This window comes from Peromyscus maniculatus, chromosome 7, assembly GCF_049852395.1.
Source record: "Peromyscus maniculatus bairdii isolate BWxNUB_F1_BW_parent chromosome 7, HU_Pman_BW_mat_3.1, whole genome shotgun sequence".
Taxonomy (NCBI): Eukaryota; Metazoa; Chordata; class Mammalia; order Rodentia; family Cricetidae; genus Peromyscus; species Peromyscus maniculatus.
In genome coordinates, this window is record NC_134858.1 from 69,412,179 (window position 1) to 69,423,564 (window position 11,386).

The following is an 11,386-nucleotide window of genomic DNA, read 5'->3' on the forward strand; positions in this document are numbered from 1 at the left end:
TTAACATTTTATAATTGGTGCTCGTACAAATGAGAGGACAGCTTGAATGGTTTAGTTCTGCCACGCGGGGCCTGGGGCCTGAACTCAGCTCGTCAGGCTGGAAACTTAACCACTAAACCATCTCACCAGCTCATGACTGCTTTGGTTATGTAGAATCTTTCATGGCTCCATTCAATTTTTAAGGTTTTTTTTTTTTTAATTTCTGGAAAATATCTTTGGAATTTTGACAGGGATCGATTGCATTAATCCTATAGCTTGCTTTGAGTAGTATGTGCTAACAATATTAGTTTTCTCAAACATCAAACATGGTATTTTCTTGTGCCTCTTCAATGTCTTTCAGTTTTTGGCCATATACCCTAGGCAGTAATTTGTAGCTGCTGTGGGAACTCCGTCCTCCGTAACTGTTAGTAGACAGAAACACATTTGTGTTTCATTTTGTGACCAACTTCTTTTGAGATAGGGTGTCATATACGCTAAGCTGGCCTCAAACTGAAGATGACCTTGAACGTGGGATCCTCCTGCTTCTTCTGCCTCCTCAGGCACGCACCATCACGCCTGTTTCGTGTGGTGCTGCTGCTTGTGACTGAGCCCTTATGAACACCTCGTAGATTAGAGTGGACTTTGCGATGACTGTGCTCAAGAGTCCAGCAGAACTGTAGGGCTGAGGGCACTCACAGGGAAACACCCAGGCGAGGAAATAATAGGCTTTGCACAGGTGGCCCCTAAAGACATCCACTCTCTACTGGGCAGAGAGGATCATCAAGTCCTGTGAAGGACTCCAGAACACCATGCACAGCACCCGCGGGGTTTTGGTTGTACCTAGATTTACTCACCAGAGCCCTTGGACGCACAGGTCTCATTCTTCTGAAGCGCAGGTCAACCAGCTGCGGAGAGCGCAAAGGAAAAGCACCGCTAACCTTCACTTCCTTCTCAATGACTTCAGAAGGCCTTGGTTTTGTTCTGCTAATTGTACAGGAGCTGTTGGAAGCCACAGTGTTTAACGTCTAGGCCTCCGTTTAAGGTTACATTTTGGGAAGCTGCTGTTAGCGATGTCACTAGCTGTAATGTCTCTCTCCTTCCAATAAGTCCTGTAAGACTCGGAACTTGCTCCTGGTATCTGTTTCCTGGAACCCACACTGGCAGCACTACCCACCCACAATGGTACTGGGCAAAGCCCACAGGTTCATTCTAGTGGAATGCGAAGGTTTAAAAAAAAAAAAAAAATCTGTAACTGGTGTAGCAGCAGCACACCTGTTTTTTTTTTTTTTTTTTTTTTACATTTTTTGAGACAGGGTTTCTCTGCGTGTAGCCCTAGCAATCCTGGAACTTACTTTGTAGAACAGTAGACCAGGTGGGCCTCGAACTCACAGAGATCAACCTGCCTCTACCATCTAAGTGCTTGAGATTAAAGGCATTCACCACACTGCCCGGCTAGTGGTCCAAGCCTTTAATTCCAGCACTCTAGAGGCAGAGGCAGGTAGATCTGGCCAGCCTGGTCTACAAAGTGAGTTCTGGCTCCCACAGACACAGCTTGCTATCTCCTGGGGTTAAAAGTTACTTTCCACAGTGTGGCTGAGGAGGAATCACCCAGGAACTGGTTAAAATACTATTTATTTTAAAAATATCCATAATTTATTGAGTACTTACTAAGTGATAGGAACCAAGGTAGAGCTTTCCATACATTGTTTCATTCAATACTTACATAATTCTTGTACAGATCTCCATTTTCCAGACAAGGAAATGGAATTAATTAGATGTTGAGCTTGGGTTTGAATCAACTGACTGATGCCAAAACTAACACTCTTTAGCTAAACACACACACACACACACACACACACACACACATACACACACACACGCTCGAGTACATCCACCGCTTATGTAATGTCTGTTTAAAATGAGTTTCTAAGGAAGAAAAAAAAAGAATTCATTAACTAGAGAGAAATTAGTGGAAATACATAAAGAAATGAAACTACTGAGTTGAAGCCCTTAGAAGTTGTACAGAGGGAAAAGAATTGAAGGCAGGTAGGGTTTCTGTAGGAAAAGTTTTAAGTCTTGACCAGACACAGGATTTTCCTGGGCTCATTCTTATGAACCTGTTAATGAGATAAGGTGACTGGCTCTCTAGATCTCTGAATCACTTCTGACACCAGATATTTTCTTCCTGCATGGAGTTTTTTTTAAGTTTATCATTTTGTATAAAACCAAACTATTAAGTTTATATTTATCAAATCACACAAGAAGTAAAATGATCTGTTGGGTCTCACATCAACACCAAAGCTCAAAATCCACCAAAAGAAGGGTTTGTCAGGGTCCCGAGGACTCAGTCTGCCTTCTTCATGCAAAGGACCTCCAGATGGTCCCTATCTCAGGCTTCCCATGAAGTCTTCACACAAATTCAATGCATGCATGTATACATGCATACATGGATGTGGTGTTAAAAATGGATAAAAGAGTTTTTCATAATATTGCCACCCCCCTATGATGGCAGGTTCAATTGCTTATTTATTTTTGGTTGTAGGTGAGAGGAGACAGCAAAAAATTGTGAAGGTGCTTTAAGAGCTGTTAATTTAAAACCCCTCATCGGAAGTCCTTTCCCATCGCCTTCATTCTTCTCTCCATCCGCAAGAGGAGGTTTTCTTTGCTGCTGCGGACTTCTGTTTGTTCCCCCTTCAGGAAGACTGAAGAAGCCAGCACAGCAGGGCAAGAGGAGAACTGGGGTTGAGGTGCCCTCTTAGCTCTCCCAGCCCCATCTGTCCCGCAAGGTCACAGTTAGTGAAGACAGGAAAAGCTGTTGGAGCCTTACTGGGGGAAGGAGGTAGAGAAAACAAAATACATTATTCTGTGGGAAACAGGAGTGTAAAAAACTCACTAGTTTACTATGTTAAAAAAAGGATGGCACATTTATTGCTACATAAATGTTATATACATACTGTGTTTTCTGTTACAGTGACAGAAAAAAAATTTGAACTTCTTGCTGCTGGTTGAAAAGGTTTATCAATAATACCTTGAATTTGACACAGGATACAAAGCTGCAATAAACCAACAATGGAAACTGGAGAACAAGATGAAAAGCAGCTCATCTCCAACAACTGCTCTCACAATACTCCATAGGAACTACACGGTACGCTAGAATCTACTATGCTCTTAAAAGGCTATTGTAAATTTCTGATATTAATGAACAGGTTATGGTAAATAACCCTACATTTTCTTTGACTACCTAATATAATAAAATAAAGTAAGAAACTTTTTACTGAAAATTTTTGATTTCAAAAATCTAGAAAGAGTAATATTTAGAATTCAAGAAATTTTCTTACAAGATTATTGTATAAAAGACTAGCTACAGTGAAAAATAAGCCAAATGTTTTTTTCTTTCTATTTTATGAAGGAAAGCTTCTGGGCATACTGCAAAGTCTAATATAGCGAAAAAGACAACAAGCTCTGAAGAAAAAAGGCCAGGCAGTGGCTTATGTTCACTCACACATCATAAGCAACAACTTCTGTTTTAGCCGATTAACACTGAAATGAAGAACAAGGCCACAGATAGAGTCTGATGGAACTGGAGAACATATGCAAATTAAAGTATACAAATTAAGTCCACTAAATTCACCAAAGACTGACTCGTTAGAAATAGTCCTGATGGAGGATCTGAAGTGCTGTTGTAATAGTTTTTGTTCTTTCAAATTCTCCGGAGTCTCTAAGTTACAGAAGGACTTGGGATTTTTCTTCTGTGTGCAGACGGCCACTGATACTGGCTCTAAGGAGTTACTTAGCCAAGACCATTGTGTTCAGCATATTTTTCTCTCCCAGGGCTGCTGTGGTGGAAGACAGATTTCATGGAAGTTAAGTGATTACTGTGTCTTAAATACAACTCTGAAGGATTAGAGACAGAGGGTGCTTTAATTCATAATGCTGAGATGGACTGACAGGACCGCTAGCTCAGCGCTGATCTGGCTCCTGGGGCAGAGGCAGGTGGTTTGCAGGTGATTACATCACCCTCCTGCCCTTCCCCCACTGACCAGCCACCCAAAGGACAGAGAAGTAAAGGCTAGGATAAGGACATGTGACCACTGCTCTTGGATTCCATAGGTAATTAGCCTCAGAGTGGTTGTGTGCATTCATTACACCGCCTGTCCCGGTGACTACGGGGTTTTGTTACACTCACCATGATCATGGCCTGAAAAGTCATCTTTGTATTGTATTGAATGCATTTTGTGCTTACTTACAGCTAACACTTTACAAGTACTATATTATGTAGTACTTACTGCTTGGAAAACAAAGCAATTTCTAAAAAGTAGACTCTTCCTTGTAAGTTACACTTTTTGCTATTATAGCTTTACTATGAAACCTAGAAGCCTGAAAAGTCTTAGTGATTATTAGAAATAAAGCAATGTTTATTTGGGGGTAAATCCAGGGGACAATATTTCCCCTTTCAAAATCTCAGCTAGGCTATGGTCACAGATGGTGTCTGCTTGTCACTGCGCGGACACGGACAAAGCACAGGGCTGCAAGGAGGGCTCTGGACTGTGACCACAAACTGTGCAGACTCAGATCAAATATCACACCCACCGAGAGAAAATAAAAACGAGTGGAAAAACAAGAGAGAAATGCTATACCAAGTAATATTTTCCTATTTCATGGAAAACACTATTCATATGGCGAAGGTCGGAGAGGGCAACAAAGGACTCCCTTCCTTTTTAAGACACTAACAGGTATGCCGGGAATGCTAAGGGCAATGGTTGCCACTGCTTTGTGAACAGCTTGGACAATGCTGGCATCAGCTGAGTGTAGATCAGCTTCCCACATGAACTTTTCCCTTTATATGTAGACCTCACAGTTCCATAACAATAAATAAAATTTGTAGTTACAATGCATTTGTCAATTCAGTTTAGGCACAAGGCAACTTCCACGCTGAGTGGAGAGATGAGACAGTCTCTGATTGTGCAGAAGCGACACATTGCTCACAGCAGAATGATGTGCTGCAAACACCTCACGGCCGACGTTCTCCATGAGCTTCCTGTCCTCACTTCTGATGAAGTGCTGACCACTTGCTTTGATCATAGGATTACATTTGAGTTTCTTGCTTCAAGTGTTTTGTTTTTCTTCTCCTTTCTGTCAGGTTTGTGTCTTCAGATAATCTGAGTTGTCCAAGTCTTTATGAGGAGAGGTCACCTTCTATCTAGCCTACTGATGACACTGGAACTGTGGCAGGGAGAGAGGAATACAGTTAGCATACAGTTATTAAAAATAACACCACCCCCCAAATCCCAGTTACTGGTCATTATATCTAGGTTTGCACTACGTTAGTCCAAGTGACTTACACAAGAGTCTCTTTCTTGTAAGGTTATCACAAGTCCCTCCTCATGGGAAGGAGCTATGGCCCAATATCCTCACCGGATGCCTGAAACTATGCAAAGTACTGAATCTTACTTGCACTATAGTATTTTTCCTATACATAAATGCTCAGGATAAAGTTTACAAGTTAGGTATAGTAAAATACAGGCAATAATAAACAATAAAATAGAACACTCCTAACAATATAGTTTGTGCTTTGGGGCCATTATTAAGTACGGTAAGGACTGCTTCAACAAGTACTTATGACAGTGGATCAGATGACCAAAATGGCTACTTAGTGAGTAGCAGGCAAGCAGTGTATATGGAGTAGATACACTAGACAGAGCAAGTGTCTTCCTGGGCAGGATGGAATGCAATTTAATAATATAAATTTAATAAATATAAAAATAGCCCGTGTTTTCTGGAGACATGGCTTGGAATTATTTGCTATAAAACATCAGGCTAGCTTAGAACTTACAGAGATCCACCTGCCTCTGCCTCCTAGTATTGGGATTAAAGGATGTGCCACAACACCCAGCCTTCATTACAAATTGTTTATGGACTACTGTTGGCTATAAGAAGCTGGAATTATAGAAAGCGAAGCTTCCAAAGAAAGAAACTAGTTTGTGATTGCAAGAGTTTTACCTGATGTGTGTGTACAGGAGAGCTTGTGATTAAGAGCTTATACAATAGTAGAACTGGCCAATTATGCCAACTCCATTTTGGGAACAGGTAAGTTGGCAATACCTGACCTCAGCTTCTACCTACTGACTGTTCAGCACTGTGATCACAGCACTCCTTCATTGCTGCCCCCAGCCCACCATGTTGGGTTGATTGTTTATACTCATTTCTTTTAAATAGAAAGTTCTGAAGCCTCAGTTGCTGGTCCACGGTAGGTCCTCACTAAATATTTGTCTAAAAAATTTAAGAAATTACTTTAATAGTTCTAATTTTATACATGTATTTGTTCCCAATACAATATATGTATTAGTAACACTGAAAACTATTAAAATCACTTATAATGGAACAGTTTAGAAAGAATTACACTTTCATTTCCTTATTAGATGATAGACAATACTGTTTGATAACAGTGATACTCTGTTACAAGCTATCTGGTTTTACATTGGTGGCAAACTGCTGGATATATCTGGTCTATTTCCTAAATTATTACTACTACTAGTATACGCACAGAAGCACTTTTGCCACTGACTGCCTATGTGCTCTAAGGTCAACTGGCAGGAGCTGCTTCTCTCTTTCCACCATGTAGATTCTGGGGATTGAACAAAAGTTGCAGGCTTGCAAGCACTATGGCAAGCACGCATAACCACTGAGCCTCTCAGGGACTCCTCAGTGAGAGTAGTTCCACAGTATAGAGAAAGATCAGGCTAGAGAGTCCAAAGCAGCAGAAAGCAAAACAGGGAGAGATCAGGAAGTAAACAGAGAGACCAACAATAGCAGAGAGGGAACAAGACAGGCTCCGAGTCCAGTGTAAATGTCCTTTTCATAGGCTGGAGGAGACCCAGGACTGGAGCTTTGTATGAAGTTACTTCTTATTACTGCCCTTCTAGACCTAGCAACTATAAAGTCACCTCTGCACCGAGAAACAATGGCATGTTTTTATCTGAAGACACCATTTATTTATGAAACAGATCAGTTCCTTTCTTCTTTTTTCTTCATATGCATTTTCAACTGCAATCTAATTTGATCCAAGTAGTAGTGACATAAACCAAACCCAACACTGAAAGAGCAGTTTACTTACTTACTATTCTATCAAAGCTAACCAAAGGAAACTACATTTGATATTGTTCCTGATTGTAGGGGAAAAGGGCCAGCTAAAGGAACCCACCCTGATCCTGGAGCCCAGAACCAGTGAAAGAAACACTTTATCCCTGAACCCAGAACCAAAGAAACATGCCCTGACTCTAAAACCAGTGCCAAAGAAACACTTTGTCCTTAGAATCAGAGCCAGTGAAAGAAATATGCCCTGGCCTTAGAATTAGAGCCAAAAAGCTAAAAAAAAGTCAGTGAATGAAAAACAGTTTGGCTCTGAGATCAGTGTCATCTCTTTCCCTGAGCAGGAAAAACTAACCAATCCCTAAAGAGAAACTATTCTCCCTGGAGAAACTCCGGCCCTAAGGAACCCTATATAAACCACCTTGCCACCTTGCCTGGTCAGTTGTAGGCTGTTCTTTCCCACCCTGGTAGAGGCAGCCACTCTCCCGGACTCCTCCTTCCCCAAAAAATCTCGTTCTCAAAAGTCTTGGGTGTGAAGCTCTTCATTCACCAGTGCAGAGAAGAACTGTGTTAAGACATCCCTTAGGGGGCTGGGCAAGATGGAGCAAGAGGTGACTGCTACATTTCTGTAGGAGTTTCCTTTCTAGCACAGTGAAGCAAAAGAAGCAACATCTTGGGCCAAAGAAGCAGAGCTCTGCTGGGAAGCCCCCTTAAGAAGGAGCTGAGCCAAGTTCAGCTATAGTGGCTCTCTAGGATTGCTATCGCCTGTGGGGAGACCATCCCCCACAGCACCCCAACTCCAGGTATAGCCTGACTCCCCGAACAGTCAAGATACCTTTCCCTCCAGAGCTGAGCTGTCTCACTGTTCCAATACAGATCACTGTATTCCAAATCATGTGACCTTTACATTCACCAGCTCCAGCTGCCAGAGTTATCTTAGCATCTCAAGGTTATAGCCTGATTCCTGAGCAGTCAGGATACCTTTCCCCACAGAGTTGTAACACTTGCTTACACTGTTCCCATCCATTTGTCTCTACTATTTCAGATCTGTTAAAGAACTTAAGAAAGTAACTATACAGTACTGAAGGCAGGTTATAAGAATGAAGTTATGGCTGGAAGTGGCAGCATATGCCCTCAATCCCAGAACTTGGGAGGTAGAGGCAGGCATATCTCTGTGAGTTCAAGGCAGCCTGGTCTACAGAGTGAGTTCTAGGCCAGTGAGGGTTACATAGTAAGGTCCTGTATCAAAAAACCAAAACCCCCAAAATGAAGTTATCAGTTCTACTCTTAACCCATGCTACTAGCTAAAATGCTACTGTTAAAAATATTTAACTATAGTTTACACTGATCAGCTTCTAAAATACTAACTTTGCAACTGAGCCTTCAATAAATAACACCCACCAGAAAGAGGGCTACTCTGGGTATATCACCTAACATCTTCACATCCATCCATCAGTGGTTCTAGAGAGTGTTACATTCACGACTACAGTGGCACAGAAACTGCATTTTACACTGTATCACTGAGCCAAGTGAAAAGTGCAGGAACTATCCTGCAGGGGAGCCAAGACTCGGAAGACTGCTCCACAGTGCGGCCCAGTGCTTGTGAATAGCAGAATGTGAAGTACGGGTAGGAGCAGAGACAGTCTGAGAAAGGAGTCACTGTGACACTGTCTTCTTGGGAAAAGCACACGTGCTGACTCAGAAGATCTGGCATTTCGTTATGAGCCACAGGCTATTCAAATGATCTGAACAGTAATTTGGTCTAAAATGATACTGGTTTTGATGACACAACAGCAAGGCACACACAGATCACTGTATTCCAAATTATGTGACCTTTACAATCACCAGCGCTTGCCAGAGAACCGCTCCACAGTTCTAACCACTTTAAAATGAAGTGATCCCCTTGTACTTCCTTTCCAGACCCGTACGTACCTGGCTGATGTTTACAGATGACCCATAGGGTTGGTAGTTTCACTAAGCCCAGGATGGGTTCCTGGCAGCGTGGTTGGTGGCTCTGCTGACGCAGCAGAGACCTTTTCTTCTTCTCTTCTCTTAAGGCAGGCTGCTTTGGGGTTGAGGTTCCTCTCTATAGCAGGAGAGAATTGATATCAGTTTGTAAGAAGGTGGAAGGAGGGGCTGGGGACAGGGCTTGGGCAAATGGCACAGAGATTGGATCTTCAGGCCTGACTGGTCTGTTACCCAGGCCAGCCTTTAACTTGTGGTTATCTTCCTGCCAAGAATAAAGCCTGTTGGGTCTTAAGCTGAACAAACAGCTGTTGTTCTTTCTGTGAGGGTGATCAATCTCTGTAATTTCATTTTGATATTAAATCTCCTAATTTACAGAGGCAGCCATGATATGCTGGAACTAAACCTTCAGTATTAAATGAGATGCCAGAATTCTTAGTGACCACTTTGTATTTTATTTTATTTATTTTAAAGATTTATTTATTTATTATGTATACAAATGTTCTATCTGCACATATCCCTGCAGGCCAGAAGAGGGCACCAGATCTCATTACAGATGGTTGTGAGCCATAATGTGGTTGCTGGGAATTGAACTCAGGACCTTTGGAAGAGCAAGCAGTGCTCTTAACCTCTGAGCCATCTCTCCAGCCCTGTATTTTATTTTTTGATTATTATTTAGTCTTCTAGGGTTTAGTCTGCTTGAAATCAACATGATAATCTTTAAATAAATCTTGGCAAGTGCCATTATTTGTCAATCAAGTTCTTCTTATGGGTTGTGCTATGATAGGGTACACTGAATTGATATGAAGGTTGATACCCTCTTTCCACCTGGGAAGACATCTGTGCTGCACCTCACATTTACCTGTTCAGAAAACTATTCCTTTGTAGGGAACACATGAATGCAAAGGAGACAGATGACCATGGCATTCCTTCCTTCCCTACCCTGATATATACACAGAATAAGATGACAGAGTTCTTGTTGTGGCTATGGTACAGCAAAGACAGTGCTAAAACTTTTTATAGAAGACAGCCAAGATGACAAGATATGATGAGGGATGCAGGTGTCTCTCAGAAGTGAAAAGAATAGGGGCTACCATAAGAAATAGAAAGGTGGGGGCTGCAGAGACAGCTCAGCAGTTAAAAGCACTGGGTGGTCTTCTTGAGGCCCTGAGTTCAAACCTCAGGACCCACAGGGTGGCACAAAACTGTCTATAACTGTAGAGTCATGTGATCTGATGCCCTCTTCTGGTGTGCATATTTAAATGCATATACATGAACCACGTAATTACATCTTTAAAAAACAAGAAATGGAAAAGTAAGCATAGGTATCTTGCTTATGACAGTTTCTTACTTAATTTTTTGTTTCTGTTATAAGCATATGCTATAGGGGGCCAAGTGCCATATACATCTGTTTATAGACTGATTCAAAATGCCTTAATGGATACAAAGGGATCATTTCAAACTAAACTGTAATGAGTAAAACATTCATAGAAATGACAACTTTTTTGTATGTTTGTTTTTTTGAGACAGGGTCTCACTATGTAGCCCTAGCTGTTATAAAACTCACTATGTAGACCAGGTTAGCCTCAAACTCAGAGATCTGCATGCCTCTGCCTCCTAAGTGGCATCATGCGGGGAAGTGGGAGGGGGAAGAGAAAAATGAAGGATGACTACCAGCCCTAGGTCTGTCTGCCCTAGGAGACTTCAGGTTGGGGTTGGTCAGTTATAGTCTGGAGTACCACTGTAAACCAAAAGGGGCCAGACTAGGCCTACTAAGCCAGGTAAACAAAGTATGTCTTTACAGAAACTGCCGGGCTCAGGACTGCAAGTATACCAAGCCTTCTTAAATGAACATATTATCAAATGTCTCAAATGCTGGAGCCACAGTACAGGCCATGACGACATCATCAAGCTTAGAAGACACTGCTAAGGACCAGCACAGGCACCGACAGCTGGTGAGATACTGGGTGAAGGGCATCTGAATGCTTTCCAAGGAGTCTTGAAAAGGAGCTGTTAAGACAAAGGCTCTGGACTTCAGCCTTTTAGTCTGAAAATGGAAGAAAAGGCCTTCCTGAGATTAAAGCAATCCCTAACACAGGTGCAGGTCAGTGTATCTTAAGTTCATCCATCAGTAAAGAATCCCACAGACAGCTCAGAACCCATGAAAAAGTCAAAACTGTCTTCATAACTGGATAGTATGAGGTAGTTAACAGGTAGATGGACAAGCCTGGATGTTCTCTCCGACGTGTTTCTGGTCTAAGTGTCTGCAGAGGACTGCTGTAGAGTCACAGGTTACAAACGAACAAGGTCTACTTGTGAAAGGTAGGGTTTCTAACTTTTTTCAAATAATGAA

The 11,386-nt window shown here is 41.9% G+C and overlaps 1 protein-coding gene across 12 annotated transcripts in view; it reads right to left on the minus strand.

Annotated features, from left to right (window-relative positions):
- Positions 1-2,875: 2,875 nt before the first annotated feature.
- Tcf12 (transcription factor 12) overlaps positions 2,876-11,386 on the minus strand; it is a 289,912-nt gene continuing 281,401 nt past the window's right edge. For all 12 annotated transcript variants that reach the window (XM_076576641.1, XM_076576640.1, XM_076576639.1 and 9 more), the window contains 2 exons: positions 9,001-9,154; positions 2,876-5,202 (listed from right to left, as the gene is read on the minus strand). In XM_076576641.1, coding sequence (XP_076432756.1) covers positions 9,012-9,154 — 143 coding nt within the window. In that variant the 3' untranslated portion in view covers positions 2,876-5,202; positions 9,001-9,011. The remainder of the gene's footprint in view (positions 5,203-9,000; positions 9,155-11,386) is intronic.